The sequence below is a fragment of the Leopardus geoffroyi genome, chromosome E3, assembly GCF_018350155.1.
Source record: "Leopardus geoffroyi isolate Oge1 chromosome E3, O.geoffroyi_Oge1_pat1.0, whole genome shotgun sequence".
In the NCBI taxonomy this organism is placed as follows: Eukaryota; Metazoa; Chordata; class Mammalia; order Carnivora; family Felidae; genus Leopardus; species Leopardus geoffroyi.
Genome location: NC_059340.1, coordinates 20,171,740 through 20,199,272, shown reverse-complemented (window position 1 = coordinate 20,199,272; position 27,533 = coordinate 20,171,740). Strand labels below are relative to the sequence as shown.

General features: G+C 55.2%; 1 protein-coding gene across 4 annotated transcripts in view; it reads left to right on the top strand.

Annotated features, from left to right (window-relative positions):
- Window positions 1-24,052, top strand: part of IL4R (interleukin 4 receptor) — a 40,789-nt gene extending 16,737 nt beyond the window's left edge. The window contains exons 2-11 of one of the 4 annotated variants that reach the window (XM_045459869.1): window positions 2,154-2,522; window positions 5,023-5,110; window positions 6,140-6,278; window positions 6,449-6,600; window positions 7,739-7,890; window positions 13,135-13,291; window positions 16,716-16,812; window positions 18,689-18,767; window positions 20,150-20,199; window positions 21,540-24,052. In XM_045459869.1, the coding sequence (XP_045315825.1) occupies window positions 5,041-5,110; window positions 6,140-6,278; window positions 6,449-6,600; window positions 7,739-7,890; window positions 13,135-13,291; window positions 16,716-16,812; window positions 18,689-18,767; window positions 20,150-20,199; window positions 21,540-23,091 (2,448 nt within the window). In that variant the 5' untranslated portion in view covers window positions 2,154-2,522; window positions 5,023-5,040 and the 3' untranslated portion in view covers window positions 23,092-24,052. Of the gene's footprint in view, window positions 1-2,153; window positions 2,523-5,019; window positions 5,111-6,139; window positions 6,279-6,448; window positions 6,601-7,738; window positions 7,891-13,134; window positions 13,292-16,715; window positions 16,813-18,688; window positions 18,768-20,149; window positions 20,200-21,539 lie in introns of all 4 variants that reach the window. The other 3 variants (XM_045459867.1, XM_045459870.1, XM_045459868.1) reach the window with 3 other exon arrangements.
- Window positions 24,053-27,533: the final 3,481 nt, after the last annotated feature.

Below are 27,533 nucleotides of genomic sequence, written 5' to 3'. Positions count from 1 at the left end.
CCCATGACTGAGAGTGTGGCCATGAGATAATTTCTTCTTGCTTTAGGCTTGACCCGAGCACTTGGTAATTGTTCTTTTTCATTCTTTTATTCGTCTGCGTCCCTGTCCTTCATCCCTTGCGATATTCAGGGAGGCTCTTGTGTCAGCGCTCCTGGGCTGTGACTTCTGAAACGCAGCACGTGCGTGTCCCTGCGAAGCCAGCTGGGGTGTGTGTTTTGGGGGTGGGGGGCGATCGGGTTACGCCCTCTGAAACAGATCAAAGATAGCAACCGGGCTGCCATAGCTGCCGTGTGACCTTGTATGCACGTCTTGCCCTCTCTGTTTCTCTTCATTCAAAATCGGGGCGAAAGTGACACCTTTGCCATCTCTGCCATAGGAGGCTGTGGCCCCGTGTGAACTCGTCAGAGGCAGCATCACCAGGACTTCGTGGAGGACACCAGCGTCACGGGTCCACCACTCCACTCCCGCCCCTTCTTCCTTGTTCTTCACTGTGACTCTTGAAGGGAAGCGAGTTGGGGCTTGGAACAGATACCAGGTTGCCCCTGGGGAGGGTTTCCAGACCCGTGCTGAGCCCATTAGAGGCCCCACATCATGTCCAAAATGACTTTATTCCACAAACATTAACTGAGCAGCTGTTATACGCCAGGCACCAACGTAGGCACCAGGAACTTGGCAGTGAACAAGACAAATGACAGCTCTCAGGATGACAGGCAACTGAAAAAGAACAGCTCTTCTGCACTTTCCTTGCCTTTTGTCCCCCCCCCCCCCCCCGCCCCCAGCATTTTTTGGAAAACCACAGGCTGGTTCTTTTATAGACTTCTCCGTTAGATTTGTCTGACACTCCCCTGTGATTTGTGCCCTTGGGGCAGCATCGCCAGAGAAGGAAGGCTGTCTTCTCAGGGGATAGTCTCAGAGAGCTCATGACCCTGCTTTGTCCCGTTCCTGGAGATGTTACCTTTGGCCACTTGGTTGAAGGTGGTGCCTCCCAGGGTTCTGCATCATCTCCGATTTTACGCACACATGTATATGAAGCATAGGAAGTTAACAAGCGTTTTGATTCGTTAGTCAATAGGCAATACGAATTTTGTGAGCAGATGCTTAGAGGCTGCCCCTGCTGAAACACAGCCGTTCTCTCTGACCCGCGTATAGATCTAAATCGGGACAGACTCCCGCACCCCTTTGAACTCCAGGGGTTACAGTTGGTTACTGTACATTTATTGGGGTGCTTCAGCTGTGCCCTTGTGGGCCGGTGGACACAGTTTAGCTGGCCCCTGTGTCTTTTTTTTTGACGAGAGCCCATCATTCTTGGAGCGCGTCCTTACTCTCTGACACAAGGATTCCAGGCCTGTCATGCACTTTCCCTGCTCGGATCCTGGACTCATTAGAAGGAGCTCTGTGGAGGGGCACTTGGGTGGCTCAGTCGGTCGAGCGACCGACTTCGGCTCAGGTCGTGATCTCACGGTCCGTGAGTTCGAGCCCTGCGTCGGGCTCTGTGCTGACAGCTCGGAGCCTGGAGCCTGCTTCCGATTCTGTGTCTCCTTCTCTCTGTGCCCCTTCCCTGCTCATGCTCTGTCTCTCTCTGTCTCAAAAATAAATAAAAACATTAAGGAAAAAAATTTTTAAAAAGAAGGAGCTCTGTGGAGGCAATGAGCAAGACCGAAACAGGGTCTGCGGACCCGCCGACAGTCATGCGTCAGTGTTAATGTCCTGATTTTGGCAGTTGCATTGTGGCTGCAGGAGAATGAATGACCTCGTTCTCCGAAATGTACACTGGAGCCTTAAGGAGTGATTTATTCATTGTGAACAAACAAATACATAAAATGAATAAAACAGAGACAGACTGAGGGGGAAGGTGAATGAAAAGGACAGCGAGAGGGAAGGTGTGCCCTCGGGAATGGGTTTCACGAGCAGCAAGGAGGGAGGATGTGACCGCGGGAGCACCGCGCACAGGTGCTGGGGCCAGGTGGAGAGGGGGGCGGGGCCCCGCTGGGGTGGGGAACAGAGTCCCTGGGGAGCTTCCGGCAGGGACACAAAGCCCCCCTCCCCGCCCCCCATGCTGCACAGACACCGTGAGGAGGGCTTCAGGTCCGCGCGTCACTTCGTTTCTGCAGTACAGCTGCGAGGTTAGGCTCCGTCTCATCTGCACGTTGCAGGTAAGGAGGCCCACGCTGCCATGATGACCGCGGGACTGCCTTGAACCGCACATAGCTCCCAAGCCCCAGGAGGAAGCCTGGCCGCCGCTTGGCCGAGTGCGACGCCGAGGTCGAGACCCACACGGGGACAGGGAGAGCGGATGCTGTGAGCATTGCCGGGAAACCTGCCTCCTCCATACCTCGCGTTTTAGAGGGCGCCACGTGCCGCGAGTGTCGTGGGGGGAAGCGCACGCCCGTTGACCCGGCGAGATCCCACTCCGGAGCATTTCCCTTCACGAAAGCGACTCCTTGGGCCGTGGCTGTGTTCAGGTCACTGTTTGAGGACCCTGCGTGTGTTAGCCCATTCAGTGCCCACAGCACCCTGGTCAGGTGGGGGCCGTTCCTAGCGCCACTTCACAGGGCGGGAAACTGAGGCACGGAGGGGTTAAGCGGTTTGCTCAACGTTCATAACGAGTAAGGGACAGAGCAGGTGTTGAAACTTCAGGAATAGCTGCACAGCCATTGCGGGGAGAGGAGGGAGGGGGGCAGGATGTAAACACAAGCTCCAAAACAGAAGACGTTGTACCGACCCGATCTGTCAAACTAGGTACGCGTGGAAAGGACTTAGAGATGGATGCCAGATGTCTCCAGGGGCGTTTTCCCAGGTGACGGAATTACAGCCGTTCTTTTTTAAGTTTTTTTTAGTTTAAAAAAAAATTTTTTTTTTTTAACGTTTTATTTATTTTTGAGACAGAGAGAGACCGAGCATGGACGGGGGAGGGGCAGAGAGAGAGGGAGACACAGAATCGGAAGCAGGCTCCAGGCTCCGAGCCATCAGCCCAGAGCCTGACGCGGGGCTCGAACTCCCGGACCGCGAGATCCTGACCTGAGCTGAAGTCGGACGCTTAACCAACTGAGCCACCCAGGCGCCCCGTTAACTTTTTTTAGTTTTGAGAGAGAGAGAGCGTGCACCTGTGAGCAGGGGAGGGGCAGAGAGAGGAGACGGAGAATCCCAAGCGGTCAGCACAGAGCCCGACCTGGGGCTCAGTCCCACAGACCCGGAGACCTGGACCCCAGCGGAAGTGAAGAGCCAGCCAGGGGCTTCACGGACGGAGCCACCCAGGCGCCCCCTACAGGCATTCTTGTTGTACGTTTGCATGTCTCTCTTTTCCGAATTGTCTACGGTGATCCCGTGTGGCTTTTGTAATAGGAAAAAAGATCAATATCATACCTTAAAAAAACAAAACAGGGGCGCCTGGGTGGCTCAGTTGGTTAAGCATCTGACTTCGGCTCGGGTCGTGATCTCACAGTTCGTGGGTTCGAGCCCCGCGTCGGGCTCTGTGCTGACAGCTCAGAGCCTGGAGCCTGTTTCGGATTCTGTGTCTCCCTCTCTCTCTCTGCCCCTCCCCCACTTGCACTCTGTCTCTCTCTGTCTCAAAAATAAACAAACATTAAAAAAAATTAAAAAAACAAAAAAAAAAACAAAACAAAGAACAACAAAGCAGTAAGAGTAATCAATAAAGGCTAAAATCCGGTGACACAGTGAGATCCCACTAGTTCGATGCTTTGAATCTATAGTGGTATGGAATGATATTTAATGATATATTAAGCTTAAAATTTAAGTTTCAGTAGGAAGAGGGTGCTGCTAGTTGGGGAAACAAAATTCGTACTTATCTCCCTGTTTGTATAGATACAAATCTGGAAGAGTTGATACGAATGTGTACGTGGCCTTGTGATTTGGAGGGATTTGAACCGTGCTTTCTTTTTGGGTGTCTGTGCTTGCTGACTTCTATTCCCCAGTCATGTATTATATGGGACGCATCTAACACAATAGGGGCAGTGTACGATCCCATTTATCTGAAACACAAAACACAGAGGTCATCTATGGGGTTAGAAGTCCAGGTTTGGGAACAACTGGACGGAGAATGGCAATAAAGCACAAAACCCCAGGAGCGTGTAGCAGGAGAGGCTTACTTAGCTCAGGTCCGGGAGAGCCGGCTTACCTGGGCGTGGCCAGCCTCGCTGGAGGTTGTCACCTGTGCCCCTGTGGTCAGCCTGGGGTCGGTTACACAGTTCTGCCGATCTGCTGATCTCGCTCGCATGACTGGGAGTGGCTGCCTGTTCCCCAATGCAGAATGCTACGTGTCCACATCCTCCAGCAGGCTGGCACGTGCGTTCTTAAGACAGTGGTCGTGCAAAAGCAGGCTTCTTCAGTGCATCCCTTTTGCTCATATTCAGCTGACCAGAGCTAGTCACGTGGTTGAGCCCAAAATCGAAGGCCAGGGGAGAATGCCCTGCCCGGGGCAGTGGGGTGGGGGAGGGGGGAGGGGAAGGAGGCGGTGGGCACTGCAAGGTTACATGGATCCAGGAGGACTGGGAAGAATTGGGGCCATTGGTGTAAGTCTAACACATTCAACAGCATCCTTTTTAGTGGCCACCTAATACTGCATTGCATGGGTCTACCGTTTTCTGAACCAGCCCCGTAAGGCTAAACAGATTAACGTCTCCAAAGTACATTTCAAGGAGTTGTAAATCTCTTAGGGGTTTAGCATACACACACATACAGATGAAGGTTGAGTAGGGAAATAAATTTGGCAAGTGTTGGGTTAAATGAAGAAAAATAAGTTTCTTTGCTGCAGGACTTATCAGAGCCTTTACACACAAATGTGCATTATGGTCTCCCGTAAGTCCAAGGGGCTGCTTCAACTTAGCAGGTCATGGGATTTTTTTCAAGAAGTGTCTCTTGGGGACAAGCATTGTGGGCTTTGTGCATCTGAAACACAACCGTTTCATGATGATGATAGGTAGAGAGAGAGAGAGAGATAGGGTGAGCTCTAGTGAACACAGAGGGCTCATTCTTGGCACTAACCTGGCTGCTTTCACTCAGCAGGTGTCTTAGGATCTCCCAATGGGGCGGCTTTGCTCTGGGCTCACGTTCCCTGTGAGCTGTCTGATCCTGATGTGGGCAGCAGGCTCTGGTAAGTCACCACCTCTCATTCATTCATCCACTCATTCATTCAGCAAATGTTCATTGGCTGTTTAGATGCCAGGGTCCTAGGATAATCAGCGAAAGGAACACAGATTCCGGGCCTTGAGGAGCTTACATTGTAGTGGGAGGGGACGGCCAATGACAGAGCGTCCTAATTATAAGTCAATTGTAAAGAGCGTTAGAAAGTGATAAAAAAAACACAGCACAGAACAGAGTCGGGGGCACATATTTGCGGGGGGTGGGGAATCGGACGTTAGTTTTGGACACGAGGTGAGTTTGTGATCTTTGTTAGGTATCTAAGACTCTGCCTGACACGTTAAGTCCTTTATCCGGCGAGCGTGTGCAAACGTATCCGCTGTGGAGGCTGGTGCTGGGCATCAGAACGAGAGGGCACCTGCCTGTCTGTTGTCGGGCTCTTGAACGATTTGGCAAACCCAGTACGCGCCTTGCCGGGTTCACACCCCAGCCCTGCCACTGGCCAGTGGGAAGAAATACCCCAGCCTTTCATGCTGCCCTTGACATTGGCTGAACCCAACCGGCAGCCAGAGGACAGGGGCACCTGAGTGCCAAGACCATGGCGGTCAGCCGCCTGAGCCAGAGAGGGGTGCAGAACGGATAGGGTCTGGGAGCGGGCAAATGGACGGCAGTCCTCCTCCTGCTCACACGGCTCTGGAGCAGACGCCCGTGGTGATGGAAAAGACTAGAGATTCCTTAGATTAGAAACGTCCTTTAATCTGGCCAAGGGCAAGCAGTGGAGGTGCCATGAGGCAAGGTAGGCCTGCCGCGGGGGGCAGTCTTCGACATCGGGAATCGCCCCCATGCCAGCCGGGACGCCGCAGAGCCCCATCCTGCCCCCAGCTCCCCGGACGCTGGCCCACAACCGTGCCTGGGACTGTGGTTCCCTTGCGTGGCGTTGGCCCCTCGGTCCCGCTTGTCACGCTTTCCTGCTTGTCCCGCTGCCACACGTGCCCCTTGCTGTCTGGCTCCAGCCGCACACGGCGCTCCTGTGTCTCCCCAGGGAGCGTCAAGGTCCTGCGTGCGCCCACCTGCTTCTCCGACTACTTCAGCACCTCCGTCTGCCAGTGGAACATGGATGCGCCCACGAACTGCAGCGCTGAGCTCCGCCTGTCCTACCAGCTGAACTTCATGGGGTCCGAGTAAGCCACGAGTGGAGCTGGGATCTGGGGGAGGCTGCTTTTGTGCTAGGAGAGCAGACTTGAATGGCTGAGACACACACAGCGTGGCCCTCCAAGCGCGTGTTCCTTGAGGCACGTTCCAGGGATGCCCGTGGGTCACAGCCAGCCTAACGCGACACCCGTGTCTGCAGAAACCGCACGTGTGTCCCCGAGAACGGAGAAGGAGCGGCGTGTGCGTGCAGCATGCTGATGGACGACTTGGTCGACGCGGACGTGTATCAGCTGCACCTGTGGGCGGGGACGCAGCTGCTGTGGAGCGGCTCCTTCAAGCCCAGCGGTCACGGTGAGGGGCGCGGGATGGGCTTCCCGGACCCCCAACCCTGGCTGGGCTCTGGGGCGGGGGGGGGGGGGGGGGCGGCAGGCTCCACGCGGGGGAGGGAGGCGCAAGCAGTCTTCTGTGCGTCCCCAGACGTGACAGGATTTTGCCCCTTTCTGGGCTCCGGCTTCCCGTCTTTGAAATGGGGCTGGGCTGCCTAGGACGTCCGGTCCCCTTCAGTCTACACGTCTTGGCCGCCTGAATGTAAGTGCCCAGCCTAGGGTGCTGAGATGAGGCGTGCTTAATAGAAGGCATTGCTGTAGACCACAGACTGAGCTGGGAACCTTCCTTCCCCGCTGTGTGGACTGGTGAGCTGCTGCTTCTTCGGACAGTCTGACCTCAGAAGTCTGACTTCATCCTGGTAGCCAGAGTCCCCGCAGCAATTCACCACGATTCTGCCGCGGTACAGTGACGGGAGGTTCGGACATCATTTATTGCTGTGTGACCTTGGGCAAGTCACATCACCTCTCTGGGCCTCCTTTTCCAGAAGAGAGCTATCCCCGTTTTACGATCGGGTATAATACGGAGGAGGCGCGTAACCTGCCCTGGTCACACGGCCACAAAGCTGCAGAGGGATATTCTTGCAAGAGTATCGCCGAGCTCACAGCTCAGCAGTTACCGCCCATGGTCGGGGGGTTGTTGAGATAGACCCAAGAACGAACCCATGAATTAAAATCGTTTCTGCACGGGTGGGCCGACTTTATATACCTGTAATCTCCTGGATAGGATTGCTTAAAAGGAGACTGAGTTTTAAAACACGCGGGTCAAGATCAACAAAAACTCTGAGTCATAACACAGTGCATAGATGTGGCCCCAAGTGTGAAGGAACCGAAGTGAAAAAGCCACATTTTGGGTTCCTTTGCCTTATGCTTCCTGCACTCACTGTAGAAAGTCGCTTAGTCCCCACGCGTGTGAAGCGGAGTTTTAGCGACATTGTAATCAGTATGATGATGGTCATTCTCTGCTGAGACGATATCCACACGCTATTCCATAAATGTGCTACGGAGGTGTGCTCGACCGAGAGCGTCTAAATGACCCGTGCCCTGTGGACCCTTCTCCTCCCCGCGCCTGGACAAGCGCCTCACCAGCCACTGCTTCTCCACAGTGAAACCCAGGGCTCCCGGAAACCTCACGGTTCACCCCAACGTCTCCCACACGTGGCTGCTGAGGTGGAGCAACCCTTACCCGCCTGAGAACCACCTGCACGCCGAGCTCACCTACATGGTCAACATCTCGAGTGAAGACGACCCCACGGATGTGAGTGTGTGCGCCTCGGGGTTTCTCTCCCGCCTCTTGGGACTCAGGCGGGTGGAGACCGGGGCCCCTGGAGCCCGACTTCCACCCTGGCTCTGTGCACCCCGCCCCCGCCGTGTGCCTGGCTCCCAGTGTGCCGTCATTTCATGCTGTCGCTGGGTCCTCATAGCACTTACTTCTAGAGGCAGCCGATGGAGGCTGACACCTGGTTTGCGATCACAGCACTGATTGTGAGTTTCCTTCTTAAATGACGCCTTGACGGTTTTTAAAAGGGAGAGCTGGGGCGCCTGGGTGGAGCAGTCGGTTGAGCGTCCGACTTCAGCCAGGTCACGATCTCACGGTCCGTGAGTTCGAGCCCCGCGTCGGGCTCTGGGCTGATGGCTCAGAGCCTGGAGCCTGTTTCCGATTCTGTGTCTCCCTCTCTCTCTGCCCCTCCCCCGTTCATGCTCTGTCTCTCTCTGTCCCAAAAATGAATAAACGTTGAAAAAAAAAAAATTTAAAAGGAAGAGCTGATTGGCAGCAAACCATCGGGTCAATACTGGCAGGGGCCTGCACACGGGATGGCTTGGCCTCCGAGTTTAGTTTCAGGCGGGGCTGGAGATCATTTCCTGCCACCCATGTCTTCCCCTCAGGCATCCCCACGGGAGGCACATCTGAGCACCCTGGGCCCCGGCCTCCCACAGAGCGGGCTCCCGATACCTGTTTCCGCTCCCCGGCTGCGGGGCCCTAGCCCTGTCGCTGAACCTCCTGGGGCCCCGGTTTCCCCCTCTGTGACATGGGGAGGATAAGTGTCCCCGTTCCATCAGCTCTTGAGGTCGCCAAGCGTGTGACACAGGCTCCCCCGGCCTGGCTCTAAATGTGTCGTAAGCTCTGTTCTCCTTTTCGCCGGGGCGCCGCAGGCCTTGGAAAGCCCCGGCGGCCTTGGCCTCCCACACCTTGGTCTAGAACTCGCTACGTCAGCGTCGCCGAGGGCCTCTTCGGAGCCACGCCCCGTGTCCTGTGTCCTGGGACCCAGGCTGGCCTGGCTTCCGCTGCCAGGGAGCAGGCCCCCTCGTCTCGCGCTCTCACATCAGCTTCTGCTCTGCTTCCTGTCCTTCCCACCTAAGCCAGGGAGGGGGCGGGTATTGGCTTACATCTCTCGGTTTCTCAGGTGTGGTTTCCCCCTTGGCACTGGGCCACGGCGCAGGTGGGAGCAGGGATGGAGGGGCCGGGGTGTGACAGCGGAGGCTCAGAACGCACTGGCAAGGCTGCTCTGATGCCGAAAGAGATAGGCGGATCCCGTTTCGTAGGTGAATCCCCTCCCCGCGTGCTGAGGCTGTGCAGGGCTTCAGAGGGGTGAAGTCCGGAGGGGAGAGAAGGGTGTGAACTGTTCTTCATTTGCTTATCGTGGCTGCATCCAGGTTCCGGGAATCTGTCCCTCCCTCGGCCCGGCTTTATTCTGGGTTAGGTTCATTTTTAGGTGGTGGCCAGCATGCCCCCCCCCCCCCCAGCGCCTCCGGGGCTCCGTGCCAACGCCACAGTGGGAGAGTCCTACTTTTAATTAGTCCCGGTAGAAGTTCTGGGGCCGATGCTCGGTTGCCTGGCTCGGATCACTTGCACATCTCTGACCCTGGCCCAGGTTGTGGGCAAGAAGGAGGGTGCTCGTACTGTGCTCTGATGGGCCAGAGGTGAGTCACACGCCCACTTCTGGAGCGCAGGTGTGGTCAGTTCCACCCAAGCCACGAGGGCTGGGAAGGAGGGAGGGGTGGCTCCCCGGAGCAAACTCCAGGGAAGGAGAAGCGGGGACAGGGCTGGCTGTAACAGCCAGCCTTGGGACCTGGCCCTAGACTCCCAACCAGCAGGTAGAATCAATCAGTGTACCCGAGCTGTGGCTCAGTTGTCATGGACGTGCTGGGTGCTGCCCGGAGCCTCAGAATTCCTGGCTCAGCTTCCCTTGTTGGTGGGGCAGACGCCACGGGGACACCTCTCGCCCATCTCTCCCTTTCCCAGGGCTGGACCCAGCCTGTAGAAGTCCCCTGACTCCTCATTGGCCGGAGTTGATCTCTAACCAATCACAGGCTAGAGAACGGGGTGGGCACAACTGGTCCTGGCCAATGAGGATGAACCCTGGAGCTGGAGTTAGAGGCTTACCTGCCCTGAACTTTGAGGACGTGTCCCCAACGGCAAAGATGGGCGTCCGGCCCTGTTTGCTACCATATTGTGGACGCCAGCTATAGCTCAGATTGGGTGGGACCGATTCTTTTGTTTTTCTGTTTTTCGAGGTATAATTGACCTACGATATTGTAATAGTTTCAGGTGCACCCCAGCGTAGTGATTTGACATTTTGTACACATTGCAAAATGATCACCCACAGTAAGTCTGGTTACCATCTGTCACCATACAGAGTGAAAAGAATATGAGCAACTGTGTTCCCCATGGATGACATAGATGGGATCAGTTCTAGAAGACACCTTAGAAGTGGAATTTGGGGAGTGGAGCTACCTATCGTCCTGGATGATCTCTGGACAGGGGTCCATAATGGAGGTGGGGTTTTGGCCCGGGCATTGGAGGACGTAGAAGAGTTTTCTAGACGGGGAAGGAAGGGAAGAGTAGGAGGCCAGGCAGAGGGAACGACGTGAGCAAAGGCTTCGGGGATATGAAGATTCATGGCGTGTCTGGGGGTTACGGAGATGTGGCAGTGAGTGCAGTGAAACAGCAGAAAAGGAGGCCACCAGTCCGTTCAGGATCATGAATGGTTACCATTGCTTGTGTGCCTGAAATGTGCTAGGAACAACACAGCCCTGCAGGTGAGAGGGTGTTGGTCTCTCCATTTTAGTGATGAGGAAACTGAGGCCTGAGAGATGGAATGACTTGCCCAGGGCCCCCTGGCTGGAAAAGGCAGAGCCGGGCTGGGAAGCCAGGATCTGAACTCCAGAGCCAGTGCTGTTTCCTCTTCCTTGGATCCTTCTCTCAGGGGTGGCCTCCCAAACACTTGGCCCTTTTTGCCAAAACAACAACAACAACAACTATAAGCCACAAGTGTTTCCTGGGAATTCCCAATTTCTGTTCTGTTTCTTGGTAAAACATTTCCACCCCCCCCCCCCCCCGCACTCCTTTCTGGGGCATACGATTCCTTTGGCAACCTAGGTCCAGCTGTTGCTTCCTGCTTACTCATATTTTAGAGAGAAAATAGGGCTGTGAGTGAGTGTCCTTGTCTTCTGCCCTCGCTTCCTCCCATAACTCTCTCCTTGACCTCTGCTCCAACCCGTGAGTGGAAGCAGGGCTGCAAAGGGACGGACCTGGCAGGGTGAGGAGCCGCGGGCAGAGGATTCAGGCTACTCCCCTGTCGTCACATCGATCCTGAACACAGATTTCATTCCGTATCTTAAAGGTTTTTAAACACAAGTAATATTTACGTGTAGTAAAAAAGCCAGATGCCTTGAAAGCACTTAGAATGGTAATATGTTTCTCTTGTGACCCCAACCCCCAGAGATTGACTGCTCCCGTCTCCTGCCAGGAGGGGAAGGAAGGCCATGTTAGAACCAGGAGAGGTCGTGAAGGCTCTTGTGTCCTTCCAGAGAGTGTGTACCTGTACAAGCAAGCATGAAACATGTGTGTTCATTCACTGCCGTGTCAGTTTTCTCTTATTATGTAATAATATCACCACCAATGTAGCTGCTTTATTTTTTTTTTTATGTTATTATTTATTTTTGAGAGAGAGAGAGAGACAGAGCATGAGCAGGGGAGGGGCAGACAGAGAGAGGGAGACAGAATTCGAAGCAGGCTCCAGGCTCCAAGCTGGAGGCACAGAGCCCGATGCGGGGTTTGAACTCACAACCAAGAGATCATGAGCTGAGCCAAAGTCAGGCACTTAACCAGCTGAGGCATCCAGGTGCCCCAGTGTAGCGACTTTAAACAGCACACATTTTATTGACCCACATTTCTGGGGGCCAGGAGTCTGGGTGTGGCTTACAGCTTCAGCTCTCCCAAGGGCACAGTCAAGGACTCAGCTGGGGCTGCGGTCTCATCTGAGGCTTGACTGGGGAAGATCACTCCCCAGCTGCTATGTTGTTGGCAGCATTGTTTCTTACGGGCTGCTGGACTGAGGGCCTCGGGTTCTCGCTGGCCCTTCGTGGGAGGCTGCCCTCAGTTCCTTCCCTGTTGTCTTCTCAAAGCCAGCAAAGGAGAGAGTCTCCTAGCAAGTTGGAATTATATAGCCTTACAGAATATAATTCCATTGTGGGTCGCAAACCCTGGCCACACTCAAGAAGAGGGGATTACACAGGGGCATGATACAGGGTGGGGGATCGCAGGGCCATCCCAGAGTCTGTCTTTTTTTTTTTTTTTTAAAGTTTATTTACTTATTTATTTTGAGAGAGTGCACAGAGAGAGGGAGAGAGAGAAAATCCCAATCTCCACACCCTCAGCGCAGAGCCCCTTGTGGGGCTCAAACTCATGAACCGTGAGAGCATGACCAGAGCCAAAATCAAAAGTTGGATGCTTAACTGACTGAGCCACCCAGGCGCCCCCCCCCTTTTTTTAAACATAAAAAGCAGTAGTCAACACATACTACTTTTCATTTACCTTTTCCACTTGATAACAGGTCTTAGAAGTCCCTTCCCAGCAGTTGGAGCAGGGCTGAGATTCTAGGCCAGGGTTTGGGCTTGACTGTGAAGGCTCCAGAGAGCCCACAAAGGAGAGAGAAAGAGAGAGAGAGAGAGAGAGAGAGACACCGGGGACCTTATCTGTGCTGTAGAAAGGTCACTCTCATGCTTCCTGCGTGCCAGGAATAAATAAATCATAATAAAATAAATAAATCATTGTTAATAACGATTATTAATAAAAGATAAATCGTTATTTATTATTTATTACCATTTTGCGGAAGAAGGATGTCAAGGTCCAGAGAGGTTATGCGACTCACCTAGGGTCACACAGCTAAAAAGTGGCAGTAGGGACTCCTACCCTCGTTTTACAGAGGAGGAAATTACAACTCAAAGCTTAATCGGCTGGCCCCAGTCATGCTGTATGGCTGATCATCAGGGCGCCAGGGCCGGGGGTGGGGGGAGGGCATTCCCTGACCCCTCCCGCCTGACTCTGGTCACGGTTGTGGAGGTGGCAGCCACAGGCCTGAATTGGAGGAACAACCAAACACCGAGGCTGGTGGCCCTTCGACACTGCGGGGGGTCAGCCAAGGACAGCAGCCAGGGTGGGAGCCGGTACCTCCTTTGCCCCGAGCTGGCGCGTTAACGTGTCCCTTTCCTCTACCAGTCCAGAATCTATAATGTGACCTACATGGGGCCCACCCTCCGCGTGGCAGCCAGCACCCTGAAGTCTGGGGCTTCCTACAGCGCACGCGTGAGGGCCTGGGCTCAGAGCTACAACAGCACCTGGAGCGAGTGGAGCCCCAGCACCAAGTGGCTTAACCGTGAGTATCTCCTGGGAGCCATGGGCAGTTAGAGCCGGGGCCACTCCCATTTGTTCTATTGGCCAAACCCCCCCCCCCCCCCCCACCGCCCGCCCACCCTATGGGTCCCTTAGAGTCCCTCTAACCGCAGGTAACGGAATTCCCGACCGACCTGGTGTACTGGTCAGGGTGGCCAGGGTGAGGCTGCGGTCACAGATAAGCCCACGAGACGTGCGGCTCAACACCGCCGAAACGTATGACTCGCTCACGTAACGGTCCGGCGTGAACATCGCTGGTGTGTGGATGGTTCTCTTCCTGTGGTTTCCATCATTCTCTAGGACGAAGATTCTTTTTTTTTTTTTTTTTAAGAGAATTGAACAAGTGAATTTATTTTTTGTTCTTTTCAAATTTTTATTTAAATTCTAGTTGGTTAACATACAGCGCGGTATCGGTCAGAGGAGAATTCAGGGACTTATCACTTAGGTACAACACCCAATGCTCATCCCAACAGTTGCCCTCCTTAATACCCATCCCCCATCTAGCCCATCCCCCCCCCCACCTCCATCAACCCTCAGTTTGTTCTCTGTCATTAAGAGTCTCGTATGGTGTGTGTCCCTCTTTTTTTTCTCCCTTGCCCTATGTTCATCTGTTTCGCTTCTTAAGTTCCACATATGAGTGAAATCACATGGTATCTGCCTTTCTCTGACTTATTTCACTAGCATAATGTATTCTAGCTCCATCCACATTATTGTAAATGGCAAGATTTCATTCTTTTTGATGGCTGAGTAATATTCCTCTGTGTGTGTGTGTGTGTGTGTGTGTGTGTGTGTGTGTGTGTGCGCGCGCGCACTGCATCTTTATCCATTCATCCATCGGTGGATATTTGAGCTCTTTCCATACTTTGGCTATTGTTGATAATGCTGCTATAAACGTTGGGGTGCATTTACCCTTTCAAATCTATAATTTTGTCTCCTTTCAGTAAATACTTAGCAGTGCAATTGCTGGGTCTTACGGCAGTTCTCTTCTTAACTTTTTGAGGAATCTCCACACTGTGTTCCAGAGCGGCCGCACCCGCTTGCATTGCAACCAACAGTGCAAAAGAGATCCTCTTTCTCCGCATCCTCGCCAACATCTACTGTTTCTTGAGTCATTAATGTGAGCCATTCTGACAGGTGTGAGGTGGTATCTCATTATGGTTTTGATTCGTGTTTCCCCGATGATGAGTGATGGTGAGCAGCTTTTCATGTGTCTGTCGGCCATCTGGACGTCTTCTTTGGAGAAACGCCTATTCATGTCTTCTCGTTTCTTCGCTGGATTATTTGGTTTCAGGATGTTGAATTTGATAAGTTCTTTATAGATTTTGGAGGAGGACCCTTTATCAGATATGTCGTTAGCAAATATCTTCCCCCATTCCGTAGACTGCCTTTTAGTTTTGTTGATTGTTTCCTTCACTGTGCAGAAGCTCTTTATCTGGATGAGGTCCCAGTAGCTGATTTTTGTTTTTGTTTCCCTGGCCTCTGGCAACAAGTCTAGTAAGTTGCCACGGCTGAGGTCAAAGAGGTTACTGCCTGTGTTATGATTTCCTGTCTCAATTGAGGTCTCACATTTAGGTCATCCATTTTGAATTTATTTTTGTTTATGGCCTAAGAAAGCACTTCTTAAAAACCTGAGCCCAGAAGTGACACACACACACCACTTCCTCTCCAGTTTTATTGGTGGAACTAGTCACATGGCCACTCAGAGCTGCAAGGAATTCTGGGAGATGTAGTCCCTCATACGGTAGCTGTATTACCCCCACCGGCCCCCACAAGCGGTCTTTGCAACACTGTTACTCATGGCTTTTTGCAATGGAAACATTGATTTATCTCACATAAAATGAAGTCTGACAAGTGGACCTTCCCTGGTTTATACCCCAGCTCAGTGATGTGGCCCCAGAGGCTTGTTTTCTTTCCCTCAGCCCTCCTTAGCATGGTAGCGTTTTATCCTTAGACTTGTTACCCCGTGCCCCAAGCTGCTGCTGCACACGCCCTCATGCCCCAAAGCCTAAAAGAAATGAAAGGCTGCCACAAACAAGTGCTCCTCGGACATCTCTTTCATCAGGAAGCAAAAATCTTTCCAGAAGCTTCCCTAGTGGACTTCCCTTGCATCTCATTGGCCAGGACTGTCGCGGGGGCCTCTCCCAGCTGTAAGAGAGGCTGGGAACTCATGCCTGGAAAGGAGAATAAGATAATCACGATTGACCCAAACCTCAGGGTGGGCACACTGATCCCTGGCAAGGAGGAGGGGAGCTAGCTGTTGGGTAAGGGTGCCGCCTCAGGCACCGGTCTGTACCATGGAGAAGGAGCAGGGCTGTTGTGGACACCCAGTGGGAGAAGGGTCTTCAAAGTACCGGGCAAAGTGGCCGCGGGTGGGTACCCCACCCGCCCCGCCCCCGCCCCCGACCTCAGCCCTCTAGTGTTGTTCGTCTTGCCTTGCAGACGTCTCCTGACCCATCTGCCTTCCACTCCCTAGGTAGGATCTTCTCCCACTGAGTGTCCCACGTGGTATAGTGCTGGGCAAAGTTTCGTCCCGTTCACTCGATTATACCACTGCCCTGGGGAAGGGAAGGAAAGGGAGAGAAATGGCTTGTATAGAGCATGTACGATGGGCTGGACACTCATTCGTTATTTCCACAAATATGTATTGAGCCCATATGGCACGCCTGGCTCTGTGTTAGACTCTGGGGCATCAGCCATGAACGAAACAGACAGAAATCCCTGATCTTGTGGGACGGACCTTCTGGAGGCGAGACAGAACAAACAAGTAAACAGGAAAATAAATCAGATAGCCCTTGACCCATATGACATTAAGTCCGGGGAGAAAATTAGGGTGCAGGCACAGAGAGATGGGAGGGGCAGCAGGGGAGAGGGCATGCCGGAACTTTTTGGAGCAGGTGATGGTGAAGTGAATGAGAAGGGGCCAGCTGTGCACAGACAACAACAGCAAAGGCTTATGGGACATGCGGGCGCTGCTCTGACCGTGTCGTGTGATCCCCACAACTGCCCTGCGACCTCAGTGCTGTGTTAACCCCAGTGTACAGATGAGGAAGCCGAGGCACACAGAGAGGCTGAGGGCCTTGTCCTGGGTCACCAGCAAGGATATGACAGAGTCAGGCTTTGAACTCAGGTAGTCGGGCTCCGCAGGCCCCCCGCTCTTGACCTCTGGGCTTCAGGAGAGGGGCAGCAGCGAGTTCAAGATCCTGGGGTGCCACGGAGCTTGGGAGGAGCAGGGGAGAGTGAGGAGGCCGTGTGGCCAGGGCTCAGTAGCAGTGGGTGAGGCGGGAGCGCTGGGTGGAGGCCGGCCCACGCAGGGTCTGAGCGGACCCTTTCCCGAGGCCTCGGGGGCCTGGGAACTAGCGGGCGGCACCCAGCACTGCGCAGGCTCACGGCTTCCCTCCCACTTGCAGACTACGAGCCCTGGGAGCAGCACCTCCCACTTGGCGTCAGCATCTCCTGCCTTGTCATCCTGGCCGTCTGCCTGTCCTGCTACCTCAGCGTCATCAAGTGAGTCCGGGGCTTCGCCACGGGATGGCCCGCGAGCCGGCCCCGCTGGGGTGTTCGGAGGGTGGGAACCCCCCTCGGGTCCGTCCGCTCTCACGATACGTATTTATTGAGCAGCTACTATGCGCGAGGCCCAGGGGCAACAGCTGAGAGCAGGGCCGACGACGACCGTGTCTGTGCTCTTTGTGGGGAGACGGAAGCCATCGGTCAACCAATAACCACAGCTGGTTTCCGTAGTGATCCGTGCGCTGAAGGGAATCTGCCCGGGGCGAAGGGAAGAAATGTGCGGTCTGCTGGGTCGGGAGGCCAGGCGGGCCCCTCTGAGGAGGTGATATTCGAGCTGAGGAATATTCTGGAGGGAGAATGAGCTGGGGAGGGACTTTCCTCCAGCAGAAGGAAGATGGGTCACCCTGGATCCCCAGGGTGAGGTCCAGACACTCAGAGCACGTGGCAGGAGACAGAGGAATTCTAGACAGTTGCCCCGGAGACCTGCGTTTGGATCCTGGCCTTGGAGCTCGGGAGCTTTGTGGCCAATAAGAAGCCGAACCTCTCAGCCTTGGGTCTCTGTTGCAGGTGGAAGGAGCTTCTTTCATGAGTGCTGAGAATCCTGAGTCCTGAGAGAATCCCGGGCCACAGTAGGCGGGGGGGGGGGGGGGGGGGGGGGGCGGATAGAAGGAGCCTTGTTAGCCTTGGCTCACAGCGTGAGGCTTAGCAACAACTGGGTGCTGAGCGAGCAGGGTCCTGCATTTTGCCGGCCACACAGTAGGCGTGCAGCAAATACAGGTTCCCTTCGTGTCTTATTCCGGATGGCTCTGCGTGCCCCTGGGCTGATCTTTTCCCCTTCTGTGAGCCTCAGTTTCCCTATCGGCGGTCCCTCCCTGCCAGGGAGGCCCTTTCCCCGGGTGTCACCGTGGCTCCTGTCCCCCCGTCCGTGGCCACTCAGAAGTCCCCTCCTCCAAGAGGCCTTCCGTGAGCACACCCTCCATTCCTCTCTGTTCCCTTTCTTCTGTGTTTTTATTCATGACACTGAAGTTGCCATGGCTGAGGTTGCTCTCTTCTAGAAGGTCAGTTCCGCCAGGGCGGAGATTTTTGTCTGTCTTGTTCACTGTTGCGTTCCCGATGCCTGGACCTGTGAATGGTGCATAGCAAATGCTCAATAAATATGTGTTGCCAGACTGAGTGAAGCGGGAAGAAGCCAGTCAGAGGTGATCTGAGAACCTTCCCTCCCAGCACTGACGCTGTGTGGCTCCGGACAGACCAGGCGGAGAGAAGGACTCCGTTTCTCTCTGGGTTCCCTCAACTGCTCTGGCCATTCCAGGCCTCACCCCAGCATCTTGGTCTCGGCTGCCCCGGGGAGGGCAGAATTGCTGATGGGGAGACCCAGAATTCTCTCTCTGCTGCCTGGGTGTCTCCTAACTCCCTGGGGCTTATTCCCACGGAGGGCAGAGGTGGCCACATCAGGAGCTCCGTCCTGGCTAACAGAACCTGGCTGTTCTGCCCACAGTCCAGCTGTCACTTCACTTCTGGGCCTTGGTGTCTTCATCTGTAGAATGAGGTTAGGGCAAGGCATCCACGAACCCTCTCAACGTGGTCCCTGACCCCTTCACAGAAAGAACATCAACCTGTTCATGCACCCAATAACTCTTTTTTTTAATGCTTATTTTTTTTTTTCATTTTGAGAGAGCACAAACGGGAGAGGCAGAGAGAGAGAGAGGGAGACGGAGAATCCCAAGCAGGCTCTGGGCTGTCAGCTCAGAGTCTGACGCAGGCTCGAACCCGCAAACTGTGAGATCGTGACCTGGGCCGAAATCAAGATTCGGCCGCTTAACCGACTGAGCCAGGCAGGCGCCCCTCAATAACTCTCCCTTTTCTTTTTCAGGATTAAGAAAGAATGGTGGGACCAGATTCCCAACCCCGCCCACAGCCACCTAGTGGCGATAGTCATCCAGGACCCACAGGTAGGAGAGTGGGTTGGTTAGCGTTTTGTAGACCGCACACATCAGGAAGCAGGATTCAAAATGCCTGGGAGGCTGTTGGCTTTTGGAACTGCACATGACAAGTCAGGAAGGTTTCCGGATTTCAGCAGCTTCGTGTGGTCACTAGGAGCCCAGAGGCCTTTGCTCTCTGCCCCCTAGCTTCCATGGCTATTCTTTCCGATGGGCCGGGTTCCTCTGGGTTGGTTGCTTGGCTTCTTATCTCCCCCGGGAGGAGGTGACCCTTGAGGTCACCTCCGTGTCATCTCCTGGAAAGGTCTCTGTACCAGGGCAAGAAGCCAAAAGGTGAGGGGGTTGGGGACAGGCTTCCTGTGTCTTCCTCTTACGAGCAGAAAACTGCCCCCAAAGCACGAGCAAATCTCTCCTCGATTCTCATCGGTCTGAATTGTACCACACGCCCTTTCCTAAAGCATTCACCAGTAAGGGAGTGGGGATGCTCTGAGACCAGCCAGATGGATACCCCTGAACTAAGGGTGGATGAGCTTCTCCAATGCCATGGCCACGTGGGGTTTCCTGGGTGATCTCAGGGCTCTGTAGGAGGGAGGGAAGGGAGGACACAAGCCCTGTCTAGAACAGAACATCCAAGTGTCCTCCGTTCTCCAGGGACCCGCTGGCAGGCTCTGGAGTCCAGTGGTCTGGCTTGGAACCCTGGCTTCGCCATTTACCTGCGGTGTGGACTCGGGCATGTTGCTTAACCTCTCTGAGCCAGTTTCTTCACGTGGGTTATTGTAGTGCTTACCTGATACTGGAATTCATGGAGGCGACACATATAAAGTATATATTGCAGAGTCCTGCACGTAATAAGTGCTGTTCATGTATCAGTGAGCTTTGCTGTGTAACAAATCAGCCCCAAATTTAGAGAGCTGAAACACTCTAAATTAGCACTTGCTTCTGCAGGTGGGCAGTTTGGGCTCCATGCAGTGGTGGGGGTGGAAGGCTCTGGGATGGGCCCCTTCCCAGTGGCCTCAGTCACAGGTCTGGAAGTTGGCTGACTGTCAGCTGGAGCAGTGGTGACGTCCTCGAGCTGGCCGGCCCGGTGTCACTCCACGGCATCCTGTTGGTCAAAGCAAGTCACACGCCCAGGCCAGATTCGGAGGGTGGGAGGAGCTTCAGAGCAGTGTGGCCATTTTTACCATCCGCCCTGGCGACTTGATATCTGGGCAGTCTCGTTGATCCCACGGGACGCTGAGGCTCAGAGAGCTGAAGTGACCTCGATTGGACCCCCAGCCTATGTGATGTCACGTCGAACACTCCTTTTGCAGCAAACACTCCCTGAGCTGTGCCGTATGCCAGGCTGGGCCGCAAGGCCTCTCCACTCCATTTCATTGGCTGTCTCTGTATTTTAGGTGTCGCTGTGGGGGAAGCGGTCCCGAGGCCAGGAACCAGCCAAGTGCCCGTATGTATATGAACTCAGGTCACAGCCTGTGTGGATTTGGAGGATGTTGGAAGTGGGGCGGTAGGACCACACCCCCACCCCCACACCCGCCTGTTTTTCCTCCTGAGCATTCAGGACTTGCCCTGGGACACTGAGCTTGGAGGGTGGCAGGAGGAGAGGAGGTCTGGGTAGGTGGGCACGTTGGCTAGGCCCCCTGAATTTCCCCAGGGGTCAGGCCCAGGCCGAACCCCCTCGGAAGTGCGCAGTCTGGCCTGAGCCAGGCTGGTAGAGGTTACAAGCCGGACGGCTGTGCCGGTTGTTACAATGTCAACAGCATTGCGTGCTAGGTTGGCGAATCGCCAACTCTGGAACCCCTGAGTGTCTGACCATCGCCCCTGCCTCCCCTAGCTCGTCCCTGGATGACCCACAATACAGTAACTAAAGAGTTGGTACCTGGCACAGCACGGGGGCCCCAGGACACTGCCCCAGCCTAGGACCCCACAGCCCCGGTCATTACTTGTGCTGTGGTATTGATAAATATTTTAAATTGATCATTATTTTTTTCAGTGTATTTTATTTTTATTTTTATTTTTGAGAGAGAGAGAGCGCGTGCGTACACACGAGTGGGGGAGGGGCAGAGAGAGAATCCCACGCAGGCTTCATGCCTACATGGGGCTCGATGTGGGGCTCGAACGCACAAACCGTGAGATCGTGACCCAAGCTGATATCAAGAGTCGGACGCTTAACCGACTGAGCCACCCAGGTGCCCCTGATAAGTATTTTTTTTTTTCAATATATGAAGTTTATTGTCAACCTGATAAGTATTTTTAAATGTCATCGTCCCTGACGGAGACTTTGCCTTATTCAGTAGACTGAGTTTGCGTCGGGTGCCGGGTTGTGTGTGTGGCCTCCAGAAATCTCAAAGTGAGACACGGGCCCTGCCTTCAAGGAGTTCCTGGGCTAGTAGGGAAGTCAGACTGACAGATTATTGACTATAAAGTCAGGAGGCCAGGGGCGCCTGGGTGGCTCAGTCGGTTAAGCGTCTGACTTCGGCTCGGGTCATGATCTCACGGTCCGTGCGTTCGAGCCCCGTGACGGGCCCTGTGCTGACGGCTCAGAGCCTGGAGCCTGTTTCGGATTCTGTGTCTCCCTCTCTCTCTGACCCTCCCCTGTTCATGCTCTGTCTCTCTCTGTCTCAAAAATAAATAAATGTTAAAAAAAAAAAAAATTAAAGTCAGGAGGCCTGTCTGCATTAGATAGACGTCAGTCCAGGCTGATTTTAAGCTGGGCTTTGAAGGACGAATAGGAGTTTTTCCAGCAGAGAAAGCGAATCCCAACCCAACTTTTCTTTGCTGTCGCAGACACTGGAAGACTTGTCTTAGGAAGCTCCTGCCCTGTTTACTGGAGCACGGCATGGAAAGGAAAGAGAATCCCTCCAGGATTGCCAGAAATGGGCCTTCGCAGGGTTCTGGAAAATCAGCGTGGTGCCCCGTGGAGGTCAGCAAGACGATCCTCTGGCCCGAGAGCATCAGCGTGGTGCGATGTGTGGAGCTCCTGGAGGCCCCGGTGGAAAGCGAGGAGGAGGAGGAGGAAGATAAAGGGAGCTTCTGCCCATCGCCGGTGAACTGCGAGGACAGCTTCCAGGACGGCCGGGAGGGCATCGCGGCCCGGCTGACGGAAAGCCTCTTCCTAGACCTTCTCGGGGCTGAGAAAGGGGGCTTTGGCCCACAGGGCTCGCTGGAATCGTGGTTTCCTCCTCCTTCGGGAAGTGCAGGTGCTCAGATGCCCTGGGCTGAGTTTCCGGGTCCGGGGCCCCAGGAGGCATCGCCCCAGGGCAAGGAGCAGCCTTTCGACCCCCGGTCCGATCCTCTGGCCACTCTGCCCCAGAGCCCAGCCAGCCCGACTTTCCCGGAGACGCCCCCGGTCGTCACAGACAACCCCGCCTACCGCAGCTTCGGGACCTTCCAGGGCCAGTCCTCAGGTCCCGGCGAGTGTGACTCGGGCCCGGAGCTGGCGGGATGCCTGGGGGAGGCGGACCCCGGCATCCCCGCTGCCCCCCAGCCTTCGGAGCCGCCTTCCGCGCTCCAGCCCGAGCCAGAGACCTGGGAGCAGATTCTGCGTCAGCGAGTCCTGCAGCACAGGGGGGCGCCGGCCCCGGCCCCCGGCAGCGGCTACCGAGAGTTTGTGTGCGCCGTGAGGCAGGGCAGCACCCAGGACAGCGGGGTGGGGGGCTTCGGCCCTTCGGAGGAGGCCGGGTACAAGGCCTTCTCGAGTCTGCTTGATAGCGGTGCCGTCTGCCCAGAGACGTCTGGGGGTGAGGCCGGCAGTGGGGACGGGGGTTACAAGCCCTTCCAGAGCCTCACTCCTGGCTGCCCTGGGGCCCCCGCCCCAGTCCCCGTCCCCCTGTTCACCTTCGGACTGGACGCGGAGCCACCTCATTGCCCGCAGGACTCCCCCCTCCCGGGCAGCTCCCCAGAGCCAGTGGGGAAGGCGCAGGACAGCCACAAGACCCCGCCGGCCCCGGAGCAGGCCGCAGACCCCCTCCGGGACGACCTGGCCAGCGGCATTGTCTACTCAGCCCTCACCTGCCACCTGTGTGGCCACCTGAAGCAGTGTCACGGCCAGGAGGAGGGTGGCGAGGCCCACCCCGTGGCCAGCCCCTGCTGCGGCTGCTGCTGTGGAGACAGGTCCTCGCCGCTGGTGAGCCCTCTGAGGGCCCCCGACCCCCTGCCAGGTGGGGTGCCCCTGGAGGCCAGCCTCTCTCCAGCCTCCCCGGCACCCTTGGCTATCTCAGAGGAGGGCCCGTCCTCCCTGTGCTTCCAGCCTGCCCTGAGCCATGCTCACAGCTCAAGCCAGACCCCCAAAAAGGTGGCCATGCTCTCCCTGGAGCCCACGTGCACGATGGCTTCCTAGGCGCGTGCCCCCTTGTCACTGCCGTCTACGAGTGAGGGCTGGGCCTTAGCCCTGCCTGGGAAGTGCCTCCTCCTGGAAGGCGGCTAGGCTGGCGGATTTGCAAAAGACTTGGAGAACCCTGCTATGAAGCTGGGAGGTGGACTCCACCCCGCCCCTCCCCCAGCTCCCAGCCTTGGCCTGGGCTCGCCACAACCCAAGGGAGTGGAGGGCACGGGGGAGAGGCCCCTGCGGGGATCGGGAGCTCCTCGGGTGCCTCGGCTTATGCGCGAGCCACTGGCCACTTCAGGGGTCCACGCGCCCTCCCTGCCGCGCTCACCCTGGGTGCGCTTTGTCCGCTCGTCACTCTGTTACTCATGTCTTGACGGGTTCTGGGAGCGACTGCCGCTGTCTCACCGGATTGGAGGCCGAGCCCACCGGGGAATGACTTGGGAGACCTCGGGAAATGGATGGGACGTCGTGGTCCTGGAAGGGTGGTCATTTGCCCGGAGGTGCCCATTCATTCAACAGACCTTCCTTAGGTCGACCCTGGGGGCGGGACCTGGGCCGTGGCGGGGCGCGAAGTCAAGTGCGGTAACAGACACAAAAGGACCCAAAAGACTGGCATCACCAAGCCACGACTGGCTGCTGTCTGGTTCCCACACAACCGCTGAGACCGGGGGCTCCTGTTAAGCACAGGAGCCCCGGAATGAACACAGCCAGCTACCTCGGGGCCAGTCTGTGCCCCCGCGGGCGCTTTGCTGGCAGCCGCAGCAGCCGGAGGGAGGGAGGGATTGGCCGAGCTAGGCGCTCCGCCGGCCCACACCACACCCTCAGCCGGCACGGCGACCTGCCCCTCTGGTTGTGTAATGTTTGTTTGCATCTCGAAGATTATTTTATCGCCTGGTATTTGTCTTCGCTGAGAAGCGTGGAATCGGAGGGCAGGGCGTGGTGTTTTGTGTAAATAAAGCCTCTTTATCTCCGTTCCCTGTCCCCTCCGTGTATTAAACAAACATCCGGGCCGAGGTGGTGGTGAGCTCTTTATCTCTGTTAACTCATTGGATCTTTCCATCCAGAGGAAATGAGGTCCAAGAGGTTAACTTTCTGTCTCTGTTTGGGTTCCCCCCCCCCCCCCCACCAGCCAAGGACTCAAGTGCAGTTAGCTGCTGTAGGTGGTGATTCCAGGAAACCTTGCTCTGGAGTGGGGACGTGAGGCGGGGAAGGTCAGGAGGCAGTAAACGGTGTGTTATCCAACGGGGCCAGCCCCGGGCAACTGACCTTCCACCCGCTGGGAGCCTCGGGTAACCATGCACAGCGCCTGTCCAAAGCTATCCCTGCAGGGGTGAGGGAGCCCGGTGTTGGGCCACCAGCTTCCGTCTGGTCAAGGGCATTAGTTCTCCAGCACGTCCAGCTGCTCCAGGAAGCAAGCCCCCAGACAGAGAGGTACGAAGGATTACCGGAAGCTGCTGCACTTTGCCAAGGTGGCCCGGCTAGTCAGTGGCAGGCCTGTAGCTGAACCCGGGCAGGTGGCATGAAGATGCAGGCCGGGGACGTAAGCTCTGTGTCTGTGATCAGTCTGCTCCCTGAGTAGCTACCCGGACGGCCACCCTTGGCAAAAGAAGCGGCTTGGCCGCATGAGGTTCCCTTCTGTTCTGGCATTTTGTACCATGCACTAGGAGTGATGGGGAGCTCACTACCTCACATGCAGCCTGATGTTTGTTAGAAATCCTTCCTCTCTGCTGAGCCCAAATCTACCCCGTTAGAGGCCTAAGTCATCCCCCCCCACCACCACCACCCCATGATTTACAGATGGGGGAACTTTGTGCTAGAGAGGAAAAGGGACTTGCCCAAGGTCACACAGTGAATGACGGAGCCTGAACGAGCCCTCTGGACTTTTTGCCTTCAAGAGCTCTTTATAAAAATTATATATATAATTTTTAATAAAAATCTCTCTTTAAGGCCAAGCAATGTGCTGAGTGCTCTACGTCCACTACATCACGTCTCTCGCGGGCAGGTTCAGTTATTACCCCCATTTTATAGATGAGGAAGCAGGCCCAGAGAGGCTGAGGTTTCGCTTAGGACCACACAGCGAGGACATCCCGGAGCAGGACTTGAACCCAGGTCAGGCTGCAGAGCTCCCAGCCACCATGGTATGCCAGCCACTCAAATACCAGCTCCAGTCCACTTTGCCTGAGCGTCGTCCCAGAAAACCAACTGTTAAAAGCAAGCAGCAAACAGAAAAGATGTGCGAGTGGTGGAGGGGTGGTCGGGATGGAAGTCTGACACGGACCTGACGCTGGTCTCTTCGTTGCCCCGCCAGGATCTTAAGACAAAAGGGACCCAGGTGGTCAGCTGAGACTCCTCTTGTAACAGAGAGTCGTCTGGGCTTTGGGAAGCGGGAGTAGAGAACATGGTCCGAAAGAAACCAGCCGGTCCCTAAATTAAGCTACCCATAAGCAGGGGACTACAGCCCTCCTGACTACAGCCAAGGGGAGTTGGGGGGGGGGGGCGGCTTAAAAATCCTCATTGCTGATATTCTCACTCAGGACTGAAGTGACTTCCCCCAGGGAATGGCTGGCTGCCAGGGCCTTTCTGGACATTTCTTCAACAAAGGACTTTTAAAAATCCCCTTAAAATCTGGTTCTTGGCCTCCCAGTTCTCCACATTAGGCAAGAAACCCCAAGGGTATTCGGGGCAGGGAGCCCCAGCCCCCTTCTCTGCTGCACCCCTTTATGCCTGAGCTTTCTCATTTGTAAAACAGGAAAGATCATAACACCTCCCTCCTGGGGTTGTCCTGGAGATCGAGTCCCTTTTCATCTTCATCATCCCCTGGGCTCCTTCCAAGCTTCCCTGGTGGGTCTCTGATGGCTCCTGACGTGGGAGCTCCCCTGCCTGTGCCCTCTCTCAGTCCCCAAGCTCTCTGGCTCATGCCTACTCCTTCACTGGCCAGGAGTTCCCCACCTGGCAGAACACTCCCTCACTCAAATGTTTAGTAACTACTCCCTGGGAGTCCGTTGTTAAAGGAAACACAAAAATTCAAATTATGAGCATGGACCAAAGTTTCAGGTGAGATCTGCAGGAAGGAAGTCAGAAGAAAAGAGAAAGAGAAAATGTCGGCTCAAAAAAGATAATTGCAGAAAGGGATTTTGTGGCAAGGCAAATGAATGGACCCTGCTGTTTTAGACATCCATTGCCTTGGTGTGGAGGGGAGAGGCGACGATCCGGAAAGATGAGGGGAAGAACAGGGATTGGCTGCACCAAATGTTTGCCCCAAGAGCCGCAGAGGGGTGAGGGTCTGGCAGATCCGGGGAGCCCAGAACTAGAAGCCGGCGGCAGGGGCGTGGGCGGAGCGAGATGCTGAAGGCTGGAGTTTCCCAGCGCCCCCCCGCGGGACAGGACTAGAGGTGCAGAGAGTGAAGGCGCTGGGCTTGCCGATGCATTGATTCCAGGGTTCCCCCCCTCACACTCCGGCCCTGCACACCCCCAGCCTCGATTTTACCAAGATTTCCCCCCCCCGGCGGCAGAGGGGGGGCTTTATTTTATCTTATTTTATTTTAAAATTGTTTTTATTTTTATTTTTATTCTTTTTTTTTTTTTTTTACACAAAAACCCTGCTTATTTGTTTGTTTCTGATTACTAAATTGGTACATGCCAGGATTCTCTGATTCAGTGAAAACATAAAGGTATAAAGAGGAAAGTGAAAACCACCGGAAATCCCATCCCCCGCCCCTGCTCCTGGAACCATGTGGGAGGTCACAAAAATGAATGTTTGTTTTTGAAGGTGTATCTCCGTGCATATCCTGTTGAATAACGTTTCTGACATTATTTTCCCACGAAAGTTATTAATCAGAAAAAGAAAAAAACAGCAAGAAGTTTTTGAGCCCCCACTGCAAGAGAGAGGCATGATCTCAGCGGATCCCCACAGCTAGGATCCCCAGGCTATGACGTGGGCAGGACTTGCCCGTGAGGAGCCCTGATTCCTGGTGGCTCGCGGCCACCATTCGTCCGTCCTCGCATATCCCTTTTCCAGGGGAGAACACAGGCTCGGGGAAACAAGGGCTCTGCACTCATCTTGCCTCGTTTAAACCTGCCTTTGCCAATTTGGGGCTGTGTGACTGCGGGCAAAGTACTTGACCACTCTGGGCCTCGATTTCCACCCGGTCAAAGACGGAAAGAAGTAGCCTACAGCCCACGGCCCACAGTGGTAGGGTGAGCAGCAGAGGTGGTGATGGATGCCCAGCTGCCCTTGTGATGCGTTTGCCTAAGTTACCTGATGGCCGCTGGACAGCGCCAGCTCTTCCTTAGAATCCCACCCGTTCCCGCGTGTCTTTTGACAAGCCCAGTGGGGGGAACCAGCCGCATCAGATGGGCTGCAGACTCGCTCCTTGGTCCCTGCTGCCCCCTAGTGACCGGCTCTGGCCCCAGCGCCCGCCTCTGCCTCAGCGGCTCCGAGGCGATGCCACGCC